Here is a 23,229-nt window from a genome sequence, read left to right as displayed (position 1 = left end):
CAAGTGTTAATATATTTATGTTTCTTTCTCTCCAGATATTAATGGACCACGATGGCGCTCCCTTCGCCGCTTCGCTTTGGCATATCTTAGGAAATGGGGAACTGGAAGTAGGACCTTGGACATGAGAGTATTGGCAGAGACCAAGTATCTCCTGCAGGCTGTATCAGAGACTGGAGGTGGGTAAACTCCTCATAGTTCTCAGGTTCGTTGGGGACATACTGGTGTGTGGTCTTTTTTTTTTGGTGCTGAGAACTGATTTCTCTTCATTTTCTTCTTATACTATAAATACTTTCTGTTGGTGACTGACATTGATTGTAACTACCTCATTTTAATTGAAAACCCGTGTCACAGCACAAATAACACCCATGAATAAAAGTAACTACCCCCATAGAAAGGAAATCAACTAAGACCAGGAAATGTTATCGATAATATAAATCTGTGGATGAGGTTAACTTTCTTCAACTTCACAAGAGTGTTGTATTACTGGTGAATCTTTCCAGAACCAACCTGATGCCAAGAATAATGTAGAAAAGCAGTACACCATCCAGGAATATCCCAGAAGATGTTCCATCTTGCAGCTTCTCCAGTCTCAAGTGAGGTCAGTTCACAGGACTCCACCTTAAGGCCTCTTGCACACGAACATAAGGGCAAATTGCGGTCCACAATGCACGGGCACCGACTGTGGGGCAGCTGCATGTGGATCGCAGACCCATTCACTTGAAAGGTGTCCACAATCTGACCGTTCCACAAAAAGATAGAACAGTTTCTGAAGCATGGATTCCGTTCCATGCTTTAGTTCCATTCCGCACCGCATCTCCGGATTTGCAGATCCATTCAAGTGAATGGGTCTGCATCAGTGATGCGGAATGCACATGGCTGGTGACCCATGTATTGCGGAACCGCTGTATGCGGTCTGCAGCACAGACACAGAGCCTTTACGATTTATTTAACCAATCACTGATAACAGGAGTAATCCCAGAAAATTGGAAATTAGCAAATGTTGTGCCCATTCACAAGAAAGGTAGTAGGGAGGAATCGGGCAACTATAGGCCAGTAAGCCTGACATCATTAGTGGGGAAATTAATAGAAACCATACTCAAGGAGAGGATTGTGATTGTGGAACATCTAAAATCCCATGGATTGAAAGATGAAAAACAGCATGGGTTTACTTCAGGGAGATCATGTCAAACTAATCTTATTTATTTTATTTTATTGGGTGACTAAAATAATAGATGGTGGAGGTGCAGTAGACATCGCTTATCTAGACTTTAGTAAGGCTTTTTATACTGTCCCACATAGAAGGCTTATCAATAAATAGCAGTCTTTGGGCTTGGATTCCCATATTGTTGAATGGATTAGGCAGTGGCTGAGGGACAGACAACAGAGGGTTGTAGTCAATGGAGTATATTCAGACCATGGTCTTGTTACCAGTGGGGTACCTCAGGGATCTGTTCTGGGACCCATATTGTTTAATATCTTTATCAGCGAAATTGTAGAAGGCCTCAATGGTAAGGTGTGTCTTTTTGCTGATGACACAAAGATTTGTAACAGTGTTGATGTTTCTGGAGGGATACACCGAATGGAAAAGGATTTAGGAAAACTAGAGGAATGGTCAAAAATCTGGCAACTAAAATGTAATGTTGATAAGTGCAAGATAATGCACCTGGGACGTAAAAACCCAAGAACAGAATATAAAATTAGTGATACAGTCCTAACCTCAGTATCTGAGGAACGGGATTTAGGGGTCATTATTTCTGAAGACTTAAAGGTAGGCAGACAATGTCATAGAGCAGCAGGAAATGCTAGCAGAATGCTGGGGTGTATAGGGAGAGGCATTACCAGTAGACAGAGGGAGGTGCTCATGCCGCTCTACAGAGCACTAGTGAGACCTCATTTGGAGGGGATATGATAGAAACTTTAAATACATAAAGGAAAAAAAAAAAAAGGAGAAGAGGGGGTAGTAAGGAAAAAGGGGATCGTTAAATGGCCCCAAAAGCTAGTAGGCGCTCCGCAGATCTCTCTGCCCAGAAACCGGCCACAAAACTTTTTGAAGGAACAAAAATATACCAATTCCTAAGGTCCCCAAGGGTTAATACTAGAGGTGGTCAAAAGGACATTAGTTCCAAAAGAACTGACAGTGCTGAGGTGACGGAAGCAGAACCACAAAAAGCTTCTGGTACCCCCAAGGGGAAGGGGGAACAGAGGGAGAAGATATGTTTAACGTCGACTCTACCTCGCTAAAAGAAATACTAATGGCAGTAAAACAGAATGGGGATTTAATACAAGGCATTACAACCCAACTTGGGTCCATTCAAGCCGATGTGGGACTGATTAGAGACGATTTGTCAAAAATCTGAGATAGAGTTAACAATGTGGAGAGTTCTTTGGTTATAATGCAGAATGAATCCCAAAAAATAAATGCACAGCTGTCCTCCCTGAAGATAGATCTTAACCTTCTCAAAAGAAAGGTGGTGGACCTCGAAGACAGATCACGAAGATATAATGTGAGAATCTTGGGGGTTCCAGAGGGTGTGGAAGATAAGAACCCTACCCAATTTATACAGACGTTGATCCTGGAGAATTTTGGGAGGGATCTTTTTTTCACCTATGTTTATGGTAGAAAGAGCCTATCGGGTCCCAGGTGGGAAACCAATCCCTGGGAGACAACCACGAACATTCCTTGTTAAGATGCTGGTTTCAAGGGACAGAGATGTGGTACTAAGAAGGGCGAGGGAATGTCCCCCCGTTCTATATGATGGGAACAGATTGGCCTTCTTTCCTGATTTTTCAAAGAATATCCAGGAAAAGAGATGCTTGTTTATGATTGTTAAAAAGAGGCTAAGAGAAAGGGATATTAAATACTCACTTATTTTCCCAGCAAAACTCCTGATTATTTTCAAAGATACCACTTTTTTTTTTTTGACACTCCAGATAAAGCCGCGGATTGTCTTGAACAAAATATGTGACTTAACTGTTGTTGGGTTGGCTGGGAATAATAATAGCTAGAGGGTGTTCATATTTCCCACTTTCTTTCTTTTTCTAGCGGGGAGGTGCCGAGCAAGGGGGGGGGGGGGGTGTAGTACGGAAGGGATGGTCATAGGTGAGAAATCTTCTGCACTATATGGTGGATTACCTGTATGGGGGTGGGGGGGCTGGGATGCGTGTGTGTTTTTTTTTTTTTTCTAATTATTGCTCATAATGTCTATCAGAATTCTTACCTGGAATGTCAGGGGTTTGGGGGACAGAAGAAAGACACGCGGTTTTTGATATGATGCGTATACATCTCCCAGCAATTGTATGCTTGATAGAAACACATCTTACTGGGGAGACTTCTGGTGTGGTCACCAGGGGATGGGCTGCACACACGTATCACTCGACCTTCTGTAATCATTCTATGGGAGTGACAGTTTTCATTCATAGAACTATTGAGTTTTTTGGCGAGGCGTCCTCTGTTGACCACCACGGAAGATTTGTCTTCTTCTACTGTAAGTTGGCAGGGAAGATGTGCATTTTGGCCTTTGTTTATATTCCACCTCCATTCTCCTTCTCAGTGCTTAATTCTCTGTTAACATTTATTGACAAATGGCCGGAATGCCCCACATTGATTATTGGGGATTTCAATTGTGTTATTAATCCGACAGTAGATAGGGTTTCTATGGGTGTTGAGGGAGACGCCTCTGTTCAGAGGTCCCCCCTGGCATGTTTCTGTTCTGAGGCCGGGTTTGAGGATGTTTGGGGAGTTTTGGGTCAGGGGAGAAGAGTCTTCTCATGTATTAGTAAATCAGGTAGATCCATGTCTAGAATAGACCATGCACTGATTAATAAAAAATATGTACGATATGTAACACGAATGAAGTACGAGACTAAGTCACTTTCGGACCATCTACCGATACTCCTTGAATTTTGCCCGGCCCAGGATAAGCAAATAGGGAGGTCTCCTTTTAGATTAAATCCTTATTGGCTATCACTAATAAAGAATCATGAAATAATACAAAAGGAAATAAACCAATTTTGGGCAACTAACTATGGGTCAACTAAAATCCAGATGTATGGGATACTTTTAAGGCCTATATGAGGGGAATAATGGTCAGTTACATTGCAAACCTGAGAAAAGAGTATGGGAAAAATGAGAAAAATTTAAAAGAACAAACTTCCTCAGCCACACAATCTTTCTATATAAATAGGACAGAGGAAAATAGGAAAAATATGCAGAAGACTGTGCAAGCATACTCTGACTTCTTGCTGGAGAAGGCACAACAGAGTTTATTCTTCAAAGGGCAAAAATATTTTACTGAATCGGGCCGACCGGGGAAACTCCTATCTAGGAATCCAAAAAGAATATAGATAATATACGATTGGCCAATGGGAGGAAGGTTGGGGGACAAGACTCCATAGAGGTCTTCCTTGATTACTTTTCAGACCTTCATAGAGCCGATTGTAGGATCACGGATGAAATGATGGACTCTTCTCTTGATGGTATAGTTTTTCCTACTATCACTTCGGCTCAAAGGAAGGCACTTGATGCCGATCTCTCTATTCAGGAGCTGGAAGGTGCAATTAAGCTATGTTCGGGTAACTCCACCCCCGGTTCAGGCGGACTTCCATATGAATTTTATGGTAAATATAAGGAGGATTTTTTTCCTAGATTGTTGGAGGTCCTTGCTGAATCGGTGGAGGAGGGGAACCTGCCGGGTTCAATGATGGAAGCTGTAATAATATTAATTCCCAAAAAAGGTAAGGACCCCACAGATTTGGGATCCTACAGACCGATCTCACTGTTGAACGCGGATGTAAAGCTCCTAGCGAGGATCTTGGCCACAAGACTTTCTGGGGTTATCTCCTCCATTGTCCATCCGGACCAGAACGATTTAAAGGGGTATCCCATCTTAATGATCACTGTTAAATCTGTTAATGATTTAACAGTGATCATTTTTCTAAATATATTTAATTAACAAATTCCCACCCCTTAAAAATAAATAAACATATACTTACCTGACTGTTGTCTTCCGTCTCCCCTGGTTACGGCCACCGCTCTTCTCAGGAATCGCGGTGGCCGCGCGTGCGTGTCACGGAAGGTGTACAGAAAACTAGAAGACACAAATGAACTGACTTGATCCAAAACTAAGGAACAGGAGGGTAAGCCCTGTAAGAGCCCTAGCTCTCTCCCTTACTGGTCAGCATATGCAAAAATCTCAATGGTAGAAAATCGCATATCCTCGTTCCTCGACTGTATGCACCTGAACACCCTATAATAGTGAGGGGACACGACCACCGGCTCCCTACACTTAATACTGAGGGAGTCAGGGTCACCTAGGATCAAGCCCACAGGCAAACAGAAATAAAGAAAACAGACTTATCTTGTGGATGCAGTAGTAACCGCTTCTAGCATCAGCACACTCCAGGAAGTTGTATAAACCGCAAAGTGATGCAGTATGGGAAGGGATTTAAAGGAATGCAATCAGTGCAACTACATGACAGCTGAGAGAGGCTAACGAGATGAGAAAATGAAAGCAAAACAAAAGGAACCTCAAGGAGGAGGTTCAGAAGAACGTCTGTCAGAGCTTCTCAGATGTCTGGTGGTGACAGTACCCCTCCTTCTACGAGTGGACTCCGGACACTCAGAGCCCACCTTCTCAGGATGGGACCTATGGAAAGCCCTGATGAGACGAGTGGCCTTAATGTACGTCACTGGGACCCACATCCTCTCCTCAGGACCATAACCCTCCCAATGAAAGAGGTACTGGAGAGAACCGCGGACAACACGAGAATCCACAATCCTAGAGACCTGAAATTCAAGATTACCATCAAACACAATCGGAGGAGGAGGCAAAGACGAGGGTACAATGGGTAGGACATAAGGTTTTAATAAGGACTTATGAAAAACATTATGGATCTTCCACGTCTGAGGAAGATCAAGACGGTAGGCAACAGGATTGATGACTGACAAGATTTTGTAAGGCCCAATAAACTTATGACCCAACTTCCAGGAGGGAACCTTCAATTTGAAATTCTAAGTAGACAACCACACCAGATCACCAACATTCAGGTCCGGACCAGGCACACGTCTCTTATCCGCCACACACTTGTATCTCTCACTCATGCTCCTTAGATTATCCTGACTATTTTGCCAAATAGATGACAAAGACGAGGAGAATCTGTCCTCATCAGGTAAACCAGAAGACCCCTCTCCAGAGAATGTCCCAAACTGTGGATGAAACCCATATGCACCAAAAAATGGTGACTTATCAGAGGACTCCTGACGACAGTTATTTAAAGCAAACTCAGCAAGGGACAAAAAAGAACACCAATCCTCCTGATTCTCTGCCACAAAACAGCGCAGATATGTCTCCAGATTCTGATTGACGCGCTCTGTCTGGCCATTCGACTGCGGATGGAAAGCAGAAGAGAATGACAACCGAACCCCCAAGCGAGAACAGAAAGCCTTCCAGAATCTGGAAACAAACTGTGTGCCCCTATCAGAGACTATGTCTGAAGGAATACCATGCAATTTGACAATGTGATCAATAAATGCCTGCGCCAGCGTCTTAGCATTGGGCAAGCCAGGAAAAGGAATGAAATGCACCATTTTTCTAAAACGGTCCACCACCACCAGAATCACAGTCTTACCCGAGGAACGAGGCAGGTCTGTAATGAAGTCCATGGACAGATGTGTCCAAGGACGGGAAGGAATGGGTAACGGAAGGAGAGGACCTGATGGCCGTGAATGAGGGACTTTGGCATGAGCGCAGGTCTCGCAGGCTGCCACAAAACCCTCAACCGACTTACGAAGCGCCGGCCACCAGAATCTCCGAGCGATGAGATCCACTGTGGCTCTTGCCCCCGGGTGCCCAGCAAGGACAGTATTGTGGTGCTCCTTAAAAATCTTGTGTCTTAAAGCGAGAGGCACAAACAACCTCCCAGGAGGACAAAGATCAGGAGCCTCTGACTGGGCTACCTGAACCTCTGCCTCCAATTCAGGATTAAGAGCAGAGACCACCACCCCTTCAGCCAAAATGGGACCTGGGTCTTCAAAATTCCCACCTCCCGGAAAACAACGTGACAGGGCATCCGCCTTCACATTCTTAACCCCAGGGCGGAACGTGACAACAAAATTAAACCTTGAAAAGAACAAAGACCATCTGGCCTGTCTCGGGTTCAGACGCTTGGCTGACTCCAAGTAGGCCAGATTCTTATGGTCAGTAAACACGGTAATAGGGTGTCTGGCTCCCTCTAGCCATTGGCGCCATTCCTCAAAAGCTAACTTGATGGCCAACAACTCCCTATCTCCCACACCGTAATTTCTCTCTGCGGAGGAGAGTTTCTACGAGAAAAAGGCACACGGTTGCCATTTGGCAGGAGAGGGACCCTGAGACAAGATCGCACCCACCCACCTCAGAAGCATCAACCTCAACTATGAAGGGTAGAGAAATATCAGGTTGTACCAAGATGGGAGCGGAAGCAAAACTCTCCTTGATATTAGAAAAGGCCTTACTCGCCTCTACCGACCAGGAGGAAAAATCTACCCCCTTTCTAGTCATATCAGTGAGTGGTTTAACAACAGAGGAATAATTCAAAATAAACTTCCTGTAATAATTGGCAAAACCCAAAAAGTGCATCAGCGCCTTCTGATTCTCAGGAAGCTCCCACTCAAGCACAGCGCGGACCTTCTCGGTGTCCATGCGAAAACCAGAAGCGGAGAGAAGAAACCCCAGAAATTGAATTTCTGGAACCGCAAACACACATTTTTCCAGTTTAGCGTACAATTTATTCTCCCGCAGGATGAGCAAGACCTGACGTAAGTGTTCCTTATGAGTTTTGAAATCAGGAGAAAAAATCAAAATGTCATCTAGATACACTAATACAAATTTCCCCATTAAATGATAAAAAAATGCTGTTCACAAAATGCTGAAAGACGGCTGGAGCATTCATCAAACCAAAAGGCATAACCAAATTCTCAAAATGGCCCTCAGGGGTATTGAAGGCCGTCTTCCATTCGTCTCCTTCTCTGACCCTGACCAGGTTGTATGCCCCTCTTAGATCCAACTTGGAAAAAACTTTAGCCCCAACAATCTGGTTAAACAGGTCTGGGATCAGAGGAAGCAGATAAGGGTCACGAATTGTGATACTGTTCAGCTCCCTGAAATCCAGACATGGTCTTAAAGAACCATCTTTTTTCTTAACAAAGAAAAAAACTGCGGTAACAGGTGACTTTGAGGGTCGTATGTGTCCCTTTCTCAGACGCTCAGAGATATAAGCATGCATAGCGACCCTTTCAGGTTGGGAGAGATTGTATAAACGAGATTTAGGCAGCTTGGCGCCTGGGGTGAGATTAATAGGGCAATCGTACTCCCTGTGAGGGGTGAAGTCCTGAACACTACTCTCAGAAAACACATCTGAAAATTCAGAGAGAAAAGATGGTACAGTCTTAGTAGAAACCTCAGAAACAGATGTCATGAGGCAATTCTCTCTGCAAAAGTCACTCCAACCATTTATTTGCCTCGCTTGCCAATCAATGGTGGTGTTATGTTTAGTGAGCCAGGATAGCCCCAACACTAGAGGAGTAGGCAACCCGCTTAGGACAAAACATGACACATCCTCAACATGAGTATCACTCACAATCAAACGGATATTGTGAACTATGCCCTTTAACGATTTCTGAGAAAGTGGAGCGGAATCAATAGCAAAAACAGGTATATCCTTTCCCAAAGTGCATACCTGGAAACCATGAGTTATAGCAAATTGATTATCAATGAGATTGACAGCTGCTCCACTATCTACAAAAATCTCACAAAAAATGTTCTTGCTCTCTAGCGCCACCCTGGCAGGTAGGACAAAACGGGAACTACAAGCAAACGGAAAACCTTCAATTTCCGCATCAACCTTGCCAATAGTAACAGATGGAATGTTTTTAGAGGATTTTTTTTCTTTTTATTTCTTTCTCTCAAAAAACTGCCTGAATCTCTTAGAGGGACAAACATTTGCCAAATGATTTATACCTCCACAACAGAAACAAACCTTCCTATGAGAGCTGAATCCTCTATTGTCAGAGGCAAGCAAACCCAGCTGCATGGGCCCCTGCTCAGAAGGGATTGAGAGCGACTGAGACCCCTGTGCACTGAATAAGACCGCCACACTGTCCTTGGACTGAGTATGACAGGAAGGAGTGATCTCTCCTCTCTCTAAGACGCCTGTCAATACGAACAGCCCGAGACATGGCAGAGTCCAAGGAGGTAGGTCTCTCATGAAAGGCAAATGCATCTTTCAATCCCTCTGAAAGACCATGGCAAAATTGACTTCTGAACAGTATATCTCTGCGGACTGTTTACCCTGGCATAAAAGACGTAGTCTAGACTCAGCCAGAGCAATACGATCCGGATCATCATATATCTGACCCAGGGCTAAAAAAAATTAATCCGCTGAACAGAGGGGCCGTGCCCCCACCGGCAGCGAAAAGGCCCAGGACTGAGCGTTATCCCTGAGAAGCGAGATGATGATCCCCACCCTCTGCTCCTCATCACCAGAGGAATGGGGAAGTAGGCGAAAATGGAGTTTGCAAGCCTCTCTAAAACAAACTAAATTCTCACTACCCCCGGAGAACGTATCTGGGAGCGAGATCTTAGGCTCAGAACAAACTCCATGAACGCAAGCTGAACCGGTCACCTGAAACTGAGAAACCGTTTTACGGAGATCTGCTACCTCCAATGAAAGAACCTGCATGTGTTCAGTTAAAAGTGAAACCGGGTCCGTGCTTGAGACGGTTTTGGCGGTTTATAATGTCTCGGAAGGTGTACAGAAAACTAGAAGACACAAATGTACTGACTTGATCCAAAACTAAGGAACAGGAGGGTAAGCCCTGTAAGAGCCCTAGCTCTCTCTTTTACTGCTCAGCCTATGCAAATATCTCAATGGTAGAAAATCGCATATCCTCGTTCCTCGACTGTATGCACCTGAACACCCTATAGTAGTGAGGGGACACGACCACCGGCTCCCTACACTTAATACTGAGGGAGCCAGGGTCACCTAGGATCAAGCCCACAGGCAAACAGAAATAAAGAAAACAGACTTATCTTGTGGATGCAGTAGTAACAGCTTCTAGCATCAGCACACTCCAGGAAGTTGTATAAACCACAAAGTGATGCAGTATGGGAAGGGATTTAAAGGGATGCAATCAGTGCAACTACATGACAGCTGAGAGAGGCTAACGAGATGAGAAAACAAAAGCAAAACAAAAGGAACCTCAAGGAGGAGGTTCAGAAGAACGTCTGTCAGAGCTTCTCAGATGTCTGGTGGTGACAGTGCGCAGACGACTTCTTCTCTTCTGCCGGCCGGCCTCGCGCTGTACTGAACGCGCACTCCAAGGCAGCGCATGCGCTATGGTGATTTCTTCCTGGCCAGTATAGTATACTTGCCAGGAAGAAGTCACCAGGGCTCATGCGCGGCCTCGGCGTGCACGTTCAGTACAGCGTGCGGCCCGGCCGGGAGAAGACTTTAACCAAGATGGAGTCCGCCCCCTGCCGAGTGCCGAAACCAGGAAGTGGACAGCGCGCCGGGAGCAGGTAAGTATGAAATAGAGTCTTGAGAATAGCCCTTTAATTCAAAACAAAGGTACACACCATAATCTTCATCGGCTTTTTGCCAATATACAGGCTCCTGGGGGGTCTGCTCGCTCCATCCTGTCTTTAGATACCTTTAAGGCCTTTGACAGGGTGGAGTGGCAGTTCCTATGGAGGGTTTTGGCGAAAATGGGCTTTGGGGAGAGATTTATAAATATGATCAAAATACTCTATAGATCCCCCTACGGCCAAGTTGAGCCTCAACGGGAGCCTAACTGCCAGTTTTGATCTAAATAGAGGTACTCGCCAGGGCTGCCCATTATCTCCACTTCGATTTGATATTTATATTGAGCCCCTGGCCTTGGCTATTAGGCTGGATGTCCAAATTAAAGGATTTGGAACAATAGGAGTGTAAGATCGTATTTCTTTATACACAGATGATGTCCTTTTTTTTGCAGATAATACAGAGATAACTGTCCCAAGAATTATCCGCATGGTTAAACTATTTGGTGAAGTATCAGGCCGGGATATAAACTGGTCAAAGACCATTTTGATGCTAATAGACCCGGTGTCCCAAAAGGAGTCCTTGATAACCCAGTTAGATGTTGTTAATACTTTTCAATACTTGGGTATGACGATATCTCCCAAGGTTGAAAATTCTGTACATCTTAATCGTACCCCATTGATAACAAAAATAGGGCAAAAATAGGGATTTGGTTGAGACTTCCTTTATCCAGAGCTGACCGACTTTCACTGGTTAAAATGGTAATTCTACCCCAATTCCTCTATGTCCCTAGGAATATACCTATTTGGATAGGGGATAAATATTTCAAATTAATGGAAAGAATAATCAATGATTTGATCTGGGGAAGAAAACGAGTGAGACTCAAATTAGAATATTTATATAAGCCGCTGGAGCATGGGGGTTTAAATCTCCCATGCTTTAAAGGCTACTTTATTGCTGCTCAGCTATGGATGTGCAATGAATGGCCAAATAGTACTTTTTTAAGTAGCCTAGTAAGAAGCTCTGTACATAATAATATATTTACGCTTCTGGAATCTGGGCTACTGATTAATAGGAACTGGGGTCATAAAGGGACTACGAAATTACTATCGAAAATGTGGGCTGTTACTAGAGGATAGTTTGGGGTAAAGGGATCACTTATATTCACGGCTCTCTGGCACAATATCCACTTACAGACTTTAGATGGTATAGCAAGGGATCAATTCTGGCAAAAGAATGGGATTCTTTATATGGCACAGGTTGTTAAGAATGGAAAAATTAAGGCGTTTGTTGAATTATCACATAGTGTAGAGAATCTATCTTGGTTTAGGTCTTTTCAGCTTCGCTCAGCACTTTTTAGTCTGGATGATAAATCACTGCTAGAAATAGATAATTCTTCTCCGTTAAACAAGAGGTTCGGGAAGATACCATTAAGAATGAAGATTTTAAATATTTATAAATTATTAATTAAGTCACGGTTTTCTGAGACACAATCACCAGGGAAAAAGGCCTGGGAGAGGGACTGCCCAAAAATACAAATGGTAGGGTGGGGGAGTATTTTCACTTATCCAGATGTACTTTCTCATAACTTTAATCATGCTCTAATACAGTTTAATATTCATCACAGATTATATGTCACTCCTATTTGGTTAAACAAGTGTGGAATAAGAGATACCTCCAAGTGTCCTCGATGTGATACTGTTGGTGCGGATTATCTCCATATGATCTGGGCATGCCCAGAACTCGGGGCATACTGGAGTGGTATTAACAATCTCCTCACCCACAAATTAAAAATACGGATCCCTCTTCAGCCACAATTGTTTTTACTGAACGATCTTTATAAGCAGAGGGGTGGATCAGAGAAATGGGTTAAGATATGGGACGGCTGGTAGTTCTGATAGGACTGTACTTGGAATATATTTGTTTATTTATATATTAATAATATATTTATTTATTTTTTCTCCTCTTCTCTCTTCCCTTCTCCTTATTTCCTTTTGAGGGGGGTTGGGGGGGGAATCGGGAGTGGACGCATCGCAGGGTGGGGGGGATAATGGGGTTAGGGGGAAAAATGTTAAAAAATGTATAATAAGCTTGAATTGTATTTTGTGTATTTGCTTTTTATAGTGATAAAGATGTTAAATGTAAAAAAAATACATAAAGGAAATCAACAAGGTAAAAGAGGAGAGAATATTTAAAAGAAGAAAAACTGCTACAAGAGGACATAGTTTCAAATTAGAGGGGCAAAGGTTTAATAGTAATATCAGGAAGTATTACTTTACTGAGAGAGTAGTGGATGCATGGAATAGCCTTCCTGCAGAAGTGGTAGCTGCAAATACAGTGGAGGAGTTTAAGCATGCATGGGATAGGCATAAGGCCATCCTTCACATAAGATAGGGCCAGGGGCTATTCATAGTATTCAGTATATTGGGCAGACTAGATGGGCCAAATGGTTCTTATCTGCCGACACATTCTATGTTTCTATGTTTCTATGTGCAAGAGGCCTAAGGCTGTATTTCCACACCAAAATCATGTAATTCATCTGTATTTACTACATGGAAACCTTACTGCAGGAAAAGTTCTGGCAACAATAAGGTTGATGGTGAGATGAGAGCTGACCTATCCAAGAGGAACACCAAAGCCTGACCTGTAATAAAACATGAAAGGCTATGTAAACCTTACATGGTATTTTTTTTTTATTATGGCATTGTACTCATTTTGAGCTAAATATCATTTTTTCAATTCGTCTTTATTAAAAATATTGAGCCATTTTCCCTGCACAACTTTGAGTTTATCTAGTGGCTGGTTCTTAATTTTCTCTCTTTTCCGTCAGGCAGCTGACGGCTTCTTATCTCTGATCTCTGACCTTATATAAACACTCATTATAGCTCCGTTCTTATTTTACTCATAAGAATGTGGCTTAAATAAGCGTTTATGACCCGTCAGTAATTTAGATAGCAGAGATAAGTGTGATGATGGGCACAAAATGAAAGTAAAAGTACCATTCACCCAGCTAAACAAAGAGTTAACCCTTTGTGACAGAACAGTTAAATTATTTTAATAAAGACTCATTGAAAAAAATATGATTTTTAGACAAAAATGAGTAAAATGCAATCATAAAAAATTGCCCCCGAAGGTGTACATATCCTTTAATGATCCCCCACCATATGGAGAACACAGAGGTAAGAAATGGAGCTCTGTAGACAACACAGGTCCCATTGTATAAACTGTATTTCCGGCATTACCTTGTAATACCATCATATAACATCATGGTGTGCAGTGTCCTAAAGCACCTTCTTAATTTTGTGATTGTGTTTCATGAAAATTTGCTTGTGCCTGAGTTCCCATAAAGTCGCACAGGGAGGGGGAGGTTCTAACAAGCCTCCCAGGGCTGACTTTGCTCTGCTCTCTGAGAGGAGAAGAAGGAGGAGAGTGTGATGTCTGTGTAAAAAGCTGCACCTCAGCAGCCATTTTGGAGTGTTATCTAATCTCCAGAGTTAGTTCCATGTACCAGCCCCTAGATGGGAAAGATTACAGAAGTTCAAGGCAACCCAGAGAGGGAGTGAGAATATTGGCAAAGGAAGGTAATTGTCGTTTAACAGTCCTCCTCTGCATCTGGTGGAGAGATTACAAGCTACCAGCTGCCCACCATAACCAAAGACAGAAAGGCCACCTGTCAGGATATAGTATTCCTAAAGATGATACAGAAGTATATGACTATACAGTACAGCAGAGATAGTATATCCCTCCAGCCTGGAGAAACAAGGGAGGAAGATTGATTGCTATGCAACTTTTGGGAACTAACCTGAACCATTGTAGAAGCTGCCCTGCTGGAAATGACTTTTGGGCACATTGATGACCTTTGGATCAGCTTCAGTAAAGTACTGAGAATTTGTTAAGAAAACTGGTCTCCTTATTGTGTGAACTTATCACCTGTTTGCACCTTACGGTGCTGGCGTCACGAACAACAGGGACCCTGCCTCCACAGCACCTAAAAACACACCACCAAGGGCACCTCAACCACCATCTGGCGGGAGTCCCTGGACAACAGAGTGTACCCTGAAGGAACTGGTGCTGTCCTTCCATTCACTGCACGCCGGCCCAGGGAGCTCTACAGAACTGTGAGTAGACTACTACTACTACTACACCCATGGGCCCACCATAACACATATTGCACCTTCGGCCTGGTTGCTGCAGGTGCATGTGTTGGAAATTGGCCACGGCAACACAAAACTTCTTGAGACGACTTCTTCTTGAGAGAATTCTTTAGTTTATTCCAAGACAATAGCAGCAAACAGCATTAAAATAAATATAAAAGTAAGGCAAGTCTAAATCTTCGCAAATTCTCAAAGTTGTGATATTCGCGATTAATATTTGTGATACAAATATTGGTCCTGAACACTACCCCAAATGCGGTTTTATAACCCAGAGAATAATGTAATAATTAGTAATATAATATAGGTTTGCCGCAGTGTACTGCAATCCATAGGACTGAATGGTGACGTGTAAATTACATCATTATTATACATAACATGTGACCTCACAGATACTTTACTATTCATAAACACTGACGTACATAAGTTGCACTTCAAACATCAATATGCATAAGGAAGACTTACGCCTATTTATACTTCATGATAGTTAATTGGCAAAAAAAATTCTAACACGTATGAGAATGAATATCTAATTAATTTTTAACCTTTGAACCATCTTCCTCTGATTCCATTATCCTTGAAAGTGTTTGTTTGCCATAAACTAAAGTAGCTGACATGTCCACTAACCAAGTATCTAAAAGAAGCTATGGAGGACATAAAAATGTCACTAAGACTCCATGATCTCATAACTAGATAGTCCTAAACAGAAAACATAGGTTTCAATTGATCTCCTAAGGCAGCGGTCCCCAACCGCCGGGCCGCGGCCCAGGACCGGGTCCTGGAAGATTGTTTGCCAGGGTGCGGCGATAAGGGCAGTCTTTAATGCGGTACTAATGAAGCGCTTCCATTATGGAAGCGCTTCATTAGTACAGGAGGACCAGAAAGCGGTGAAGGATCTGTACTCACCGCTTCCTGGTACTCGGCTTGGCTATCGGCTGTGCACCGCGATACACAGCCAACAGCAGGATGAAGAGGACCTCGATGGTGACCAGGAGCAGGAGAGGTAAGTGTTTGTTTTTTGTTTTTTTTTGTTCTGGGGGCTGACATAAGGGCTGATGACTCACATATGGCTGATGGCTGACATAAGGGACTTATGGCTGACATGGGGGGCTGAGGGCTGATAGCTGACATAAGGGTCTGATGGCTGACATAAAGGGCTGATGGCTGACATAAGGGGCTGATGGCTGACCTAAGGGGCTTAATGGCTGACATAAGGGGCTGATGGCTGACATAAGGGGCTGATAGATGGCTAAAGGTTGGAGGGTTGATCTGAGGCATTGGGGGTCTGATCTGAGGTCTGATTAACATTGGGGGTCTGATTTCTGGTCTGACCTGAGGTGTAATGAAAAATATTTTTTCCTATTGTTCTAATCTAAAACCTAGATGCGTCTTATAGGGCGAAAAAATACAGTATAGTGCAGCAGAGACCCTAGTCAGTTTATATAGTCGTTATATAGTGTTATATATTTTAATATTCACCATGTATTTTGTTATGTGCGTTAATCAGCACTAGCACCCCCTAATCCCCTCCTACCCCCTAAGCCCCGCCCCAGATGTGGAGAACTTGTAGTCATCAGAGCATAACTTCTGCAGAAATGTCCCAAGTTACGGTCAAAAGCCAAACCCAACTTGTATATGTAGTGTCCCACTAGGTAGGGGTGGGCACTCCACAAGGGTCAATTGGTGTGCGCGTTACTCCTACTCACAAGGGACAGAAATGTTATATTTAATTGTGCATTTAATGTATGTTCTAATGTGTTTTTATATGCAATGTTCACCTGTATGATGCAATAGCAGGCCTAGTTGGGTGTAGTTAGACATCCCAGACACTAGAGGGAGATAGGGAGCCCCTAGTATAAATGTCCAGGCCCAGACAGGGAGGGTTAGTGCAGAGTCAGGAGTCTGAGAAGACAGAAGTGAGAAGGCACCAGCCCAGGATATGCTGAGGGCCTCCTCCTGACATGCAGCTGGACAGTCCTGGTTTCTAGCTGCACCAAGGGGATAGATGAAGTACAGCCTGCTTGGAGACCGAGTTCATTCCAGGGGACTAGAGGAGTTACCTAGTCAGCCTGAAGCTCCTGAGGCTAAGGATAGCTCAGTTGAGACACCCCGGTAGCAGGACAGAACCTCCTGGGAGAAACCCACAGCCCTTCACCAGACAAGTCAGGATATCACAAGTAAAGATAAGTAACACTGATGGGCAGATGCTTTAGGAAGTAAAGCAAGGATCTAATACCAGAGGAAGATATAGTTTTTACCAAGGATTTAAGCCAACATTTGGGCATCCGGGTCTTGGGAAAGAAAGCCAGACAGGAGTTCTAGAAAAAACAGTGTACGCTATTTCTGAGGAAAGGTACAACCTGATTCTGAGAGCATTGTGGATTTACCCTCTGAGTATCTTGCATAATCAATACCTGCCATCGTGTGAAATAAGCCTGCTTGTGAAGCGTGTGATCTAAAGGACTGTGTTACCATCTGTATGTATAAAGTTGGACTGTTAAGTAAAGCAACGTTTGGTTCACTATACCACCTGTGTACCTCACTTATTCCAACTATCAACCGGTGTGCCGCCGACAAAGGCACTGGCGTCACGAACCTTAAAGGGACCTTGCCCCAGGCACTCAAAATACCCGTAACATCCAGGGCACCTCATCCACCATCAGGCCTGGTCCCTACATACAGAGTGTGCCCCAGAGGAACCGTGTCTACCTCTCCTTCACTGCCACATGCCTGCCCAGGGTTCTCCAATACAGTGAGCAACCCTTGATTGCCCATAACCGTGACCTCACTTCGCTATACCCTGCAGGTCTGGCGTGTTGCATATACTGTTATCAGACCTGAAATGCAAAGTTCATGCAGGAAAACCTCCCAGTGTGTGGATTACCACAGTACATGAAGTGTTTGGCTGAAGTTATTATAGCTGGATTTCCCAGAGCATATTCAAAGTCCCTATAGAAGTTAATGAAGAGGACTGGCCAGTTGCTGTTCAGCTTCTCCTCCATTTTATACTGTTACAGACATTTAATGTATGGTGCAGGGGTAATTATCTGACACAAGACTGGGCTACGATTAAAAAGTGTCTCTGGCACACAAATCATCTAAAATACAATATTGTCCTACTTCATATCAAGGAAAAATAGAAGCGTGTAATGCATGCTGTGGAAAACTTTGCTTTACTTGGCCACGTCTCGGCACTCCCTTTAGATATGTAAACCGCATACAAAGGAAACTAAAGAGGAACATAGTCACAATGTGTAATATGTTTAAGGTCTGACACTACCTCTCAGAGAGTGCTACACCATCATAAAGCTCAAAATACCTCCCCTGCAGCAGCAAATACCTCCTTGATAGGACAATTACAAGAGTGGAGCACAAACCCCTCCCCAGCAGCATCAAATAAATACCACAAAATACCTTCCCAGTGGAAACAAACATATACTACAATTTAGCACAAAATACTGAACAAACATTGTGGTGCAACTTTAAATATCTCCCCAGCAGGTCAGTAACCGCAGTGCTGCACCAATTAGCAGAAGCAAAGCGCATATTACGGTGCAGCCAGTGGCGTAGCTATAGGGGTCGCAGGGGCCCCCCAGGAGAGATGGAGTAAAGCGAGCCCCGCAAGTGTTTTATTATTAAGTGCGGCGAGCCCTCCTTCAAGTGAGGAGAGCGGAACAAATAAGAGTAGGTAGTCTTTTTTTATGTAAAAAATGGCACACACCTGCGTCCGGCTTCTTACGGAGGGGGGACATGAATGATGATCAGTGGTGCCGTGAGGCAGTGTGTCTGGACTCAGAAGGGCCCGGACCGGCCATAATAGGGCAGCAAATAATGAGGAGCCCGGGGGCAAATGAAAATGGAATACTCTGTGGGCAAAAATCGAAATGTATAGAGGGAGTGGGCGCGGGCAAAATGAAATATAGTAAGAGTCTCACTATATTTCATTTTGCCCCTATTGCCTCTATATATTTTAAATTTTTTGCCCACCGAGTATTTTTATTTTCATTTTGCCCCCTCATTATTTGCTGCCCATATATGGCCGGCGTGGGCCCCCCCTTTCTGAATTCAGACACACTGCCGCACGGCACCACTGGTCATCATTCATCTCCCCCCCCCCCATCCCTCATATGAAGCCAGGGTGTGCCATACATTAATAAATAAATAAAAAATACTCTAGTGACTAGAGTATAGTATTTTTTTTTATGTATGGCTTCATACAGAGGGGGGAGGATAGGGGAAGGGGCAGAGGCTAGTGGGGGGAGGGTGGAGGCTTGCGAGGGGGGCCCCAATTTAAAGTTTGCCCTGGGGCCCATATAACTCTAGTTATGCCCCTGGGTGCAGCACAAGTTATCTCCTCAGCAGTGTCAAGCAAATATGCAAAATAAAATACATACAACACCAAAGAACTGTTAGGCTTGTGGCCCAAGTCCACTGCTGCCCTGCTGTCCCAGGCAGGTGAAGGCATCACTCCACTATCCCTGTTTGTACGGGGACTAGTGCTCAGTGAACTTCCGTACAGCATTGATAGAATTAATACTTCCCTTTTGCTCCCTGTCCATTCAGAATGCATTAGGATAATCCTGATCAGTATTCTTCCGGCATAGAGCCCCGACGACGGAACTCTATGCCAGAAGAAAAGAACGCAGATGTGAAAGAGCCCTAAAGGGCTTGTCCCATATCGGATATTGGGGACATATTGTTAGGATATGCCCCCAATGTCTGATAGGTGTGAGTTCCACCTCTGGGAGCCACACCTATCCTTAGAACGGAGCCCAGAAAGTGACGGAGGGTGCACTGTGCGTTCATAGAGTGTCTTCCATTCATTTCAAATAGCCGAGCACCATCTCAGCTATTTCTGTCGGTCCCGTAAAACTGAACTGAGTGGTGGCTGAAGGCACAGTAAGCTTCCGTTTAATTGAACACCCGTAGAATTGAGTAACGTCCAGCATTGCATAACCGGTGTGTAAAGAACGGTGTGGGTCCAACACCTGTGAGACATTGGGGGCATATCCTAGCAATATGCTCACAATGTCCAAGATGGGACAACCTCCAAGATGGGACAACCTCTTTAAGGTGCTCATCAGCTTCTCTATTTAGCTAGGCTGTGGAGCCACCTTCATGCCTGAACTTTGAGTTTTTCTAGTGTCTAGTAACCAGCAAAGGTGTGAAGCCCTGTGTGGCAGCACTGGTAGAAGGTGGGCACAAAACTGCTATAGAGCTCTGTGAGCTCTATTCTATATGGGTGTGCACCGTTGACCAGCACCGCCACACAGGGATTTCTGCCCTCCTTCCTACTATTTCAGTGTTTTTCCATTTTCCGGTCCAACACTCCAGTACTCTGATGAAGGCCTCAGGCTGAAAACGTTCAAAATGATGTGTTCTGAGAGTCCACACAAAAAAAGAGTAAAACAATGCTTGCAATTTGGTGGTGTAGGAGTCTTTGTTTATTTATCAACCTCTTCCTGACATCCTTCCTATATGTACAGAAGAAGATAGAAGGGAGAAAAGCTGAGCCCAATCCATACACAACAGATCCCCATCAAAAGTCAGCCCCCATCTAGTGGAGGAGGACCCAACATCATATAAGGAATATGGGTAGAACAAAAAAGCTTGAAGGCATATCTTATTTTTTTTTATAAGGCCTCCAACAACCAGGGCCACCCTGCCTAAACAGTGCATCTCCCTGACTATGGAGCACTTGTTGGATATTTTCCCTCTGTTTGATTCATTCATGCCCTACTCGAATATATCTGATCAGTAAGCAGGGACTGATGGTGACCAGAGGTCTCATTATGAAGTTCTCTTGTTCTTTGCAGGGAAACCCTTCAACCCGAGCATGCTCCTGTCCTGCGCTGTGGGAAACATCATCAGTTCCTTGCTGTTTGGGGAGAAGTTTGATTACAAGGATGAGAAGCTGCGGGAACTTGTCTCGTGTACAGCCAGATACATTAAAGCGGTCAAATCTCCACTCAGCACGGTTGGCTATCACTACCTTACGCTATTTGTTGCCATTTTCTCCAGATGATCTGTTCATTCCATAGTTCAAGGAGTTGTCCCAGGAAAACCAGCACCTGGATCTGAATACTTTAATAATCAAAAATGAGTTATTCTCTGAAAAGCATTTGTATAGCGCCATCTGTTGTTTGTTCTTTTTCTAGCTTCTCTGTCCACCTCTGTGAGGTGGACATCCATGTTCAGTTCCACCCTTTAACTTTCACCAGCTGCATATAACCACCAAAAAATAACACCCATTGTCATACATAAGAAATATACATTTTATTTAATCCATCACATTAGAAGTATTAGACAGCCCCTGAGGAAGCAAGGTCTTTCTGTCTGTCGCCCACTTGGCCGGTATTTATAGGAGACTGTTGTATTGATTTTCTAATTCTACAATTTAATCTGAGATATATATTTGGGTGTGAATATTAATACATATATGTGTATATTTACAACCGCGCTTTATATACATTTCTATATATACTTATATCCGGATATCTTTTGCTCGTGCCTATGCACTTTGACATTAGTGGTTTATGAGTTGAATACTTCTAATGTGATATGTGTCTTTTTTAACGTAATGGATTAAATAAAATTTATATTTTTTGGTGTTTATATGTTATGGTGGACACCTGCCTGGCCAATTGTTATCATAGCAGCCTGTGTTTTATATGGCTATTGCCACCAGCTGCAGAAAAAGGACACACTCCCTGGTAAAGGACCCAACCACTGAGCTGTCAGCTTTTGGGCTCATGCGCACAACCATTTGCTGGCCGTGCCCGCGCTGCGGACCATCCATTCACTTGAATGGGGTCCGCGATCAGCATTCAACGGTCTGCACTGCATAAAAGTAGTGTATGCACTACTTTTGGGCGGAGGCAAAAGCAGAAAGCCCACAGAAGCACTCCGTAGTGCTTCAATGGGCTTCCAATTACTGCCTCCGTTCCGCACTGCACCATATTTTCCAGAATGTGGATCCATTCAAGTCAGAACATTACTGCCAGAACGATCGAGTCTGATGCATCAGGCACCACAAGGCTGATCCATGCCGGATTAATCTTTATAAAGGTTAATCTCTCAACATTTTGTGTTAAAAGGCGAGTTCTATTTGGGATAACTATGACCCCCACCAGGGCAAACTCAACCAGTTGCTGTCACAATTCAAGTCAATTTAAATCACAATTCAATTCAAATCTGGTAACGAGGATCTAACATATAACATTGGCCTGGTACCAAGGGTCTAACATCCTGGAGAGCCAGCAGTAATCCCTCTGCCAAATCGTGATAATACAGCTGTCACTCCGCAAGCAGCTCAGTATGCATCTGGCAATTTGCACAAGGGATTCGGAGGGACTACCTGCTTCCGTCTCCACTATATACTGCCATGGCCTGTGGGGGCCATCTACCTGGTCTTCCTCATCACCCTCCAGCTCCTCCCTCTGTTCCTCTCCTGTCAGTTGGAGAGGTAAACCACCTATTTATGTATACAATTCCTGGGAGGCATCCTCCATCTGTGCCAGTTCAGCCCCCACAGGGCTCAGGTGGCCGTGAAATGTAGGTGCTACTTCTCCTGTCCCCTGGCCAGCTACACATAATTCATCCGGTATTCTTGGTGACGGACAAATAAAGTGGCCTTCCACCTGCATCATTAAGAAATAGTTCACAGCCTTCCTCTGCTCATACAGTTGGTCCAATGTGTGGAACGCAATTCTGCCTTTACAGCTGAAAGAGTACATGTTTTGCACAGTAAGAGTGGCTGAATTACATGCACAGTTTCCTGGGTATTTTCAAGACGTCTTGTACTTGGGTGGAACTTCAGGAATCAGGTTACAAACAGATTAAAAATGTGCAACAGAATGTTCTGCCCATTATCGGTGACCGTAGTTCCAATTTTCAGTTGGCGAGGAGACAGACAGAATTTGATTTCTTGGTTGATGCAGAGCAGTTCCTCCCCAGCCAGCCTGGCCAGGTGCAAACAAGTGCTGTGCTGGAGGACCACTCTGAACTGGGCCTATAGCGGAGGCTGAGGAAGACATTGGTGCCAGAATTACAGCATGAGAACGCGGAAGCGGCATTGCCATCACCTGGCCCCTGCCTGGCCAGAAACCACATTTACCTAGTGGGGCATAAAGGATATATATTGTTCTTGATCATAGTTACTGCTCCACACGTTGTCACTGCCGTGAACTGTAATAGACACTGACAGACTCAAGAACTGGCCCATCTTCTGCTGTATGTACTTATGGGCTTGTTCAGCTTATTTTATTTAGAGAAGTAGTGATGGTTTGGGACTCTCTACCTCGGCTCAGCATAAGCCATTAGTTCTTTAAAATGTGCAGAGTCAAACACATGGCAAGGGAGGGACTGTGGTACTAGCAACTTAGCCAGGATCACGTCCAGCTTCTGGGCTGTTGGATGAGTGAAAGCTTACTGTTGTCTTTTTGCAATCGCCTCAGTGATCGATTTTTGCCAATTCGCCTAACAAGGAGTAGGTGGAGGAGCATCAGGACCATAAGATGAT

General features: G+C 44.0%; 1 protein-coding gene across 1 annotated transcript in view; it reads left to right on the top strand.

Annotated features, from left to right (window-relative positions):
• LOC122938040 (cytochrome P450 2C20-like) overlaps window positions 1-23,229 on the top strand; it is a 450,693-nt gene that overhangs the window by 337,602 nt on the left and 89,862 nt on the right. The window contains exons 5-6 of the mRNA XM_044293309.1: window positions 36-176; window positions 20,525-20,685. Of these exons, the coding sequence (XP_044149244.1) occupies window positions 36-176; window positions 20,525-20,685 (302 nt within the window). The remainder of the gene's footprint in view (window positions 1-35; window positions 177-20,524; window positions 20,686-23,229) is intronic.

Source organism: Bufo gargarizans, chromosome 5, assembly GCF_014858855.1.
Source record: "Bufo gargarizans isolate SCDJY-AF-19 chromosome 5, ASM1485885v1, whole genome shotgun sequence".
NCBI lineage: Eukaryota > Metazoa > Chordata > Amphibia > Anura > Bufonidae > Bufo > Bufo gargarizans.
This window is presented reverse-complemented; position numbering and strand designations above follow the sequence as displayed.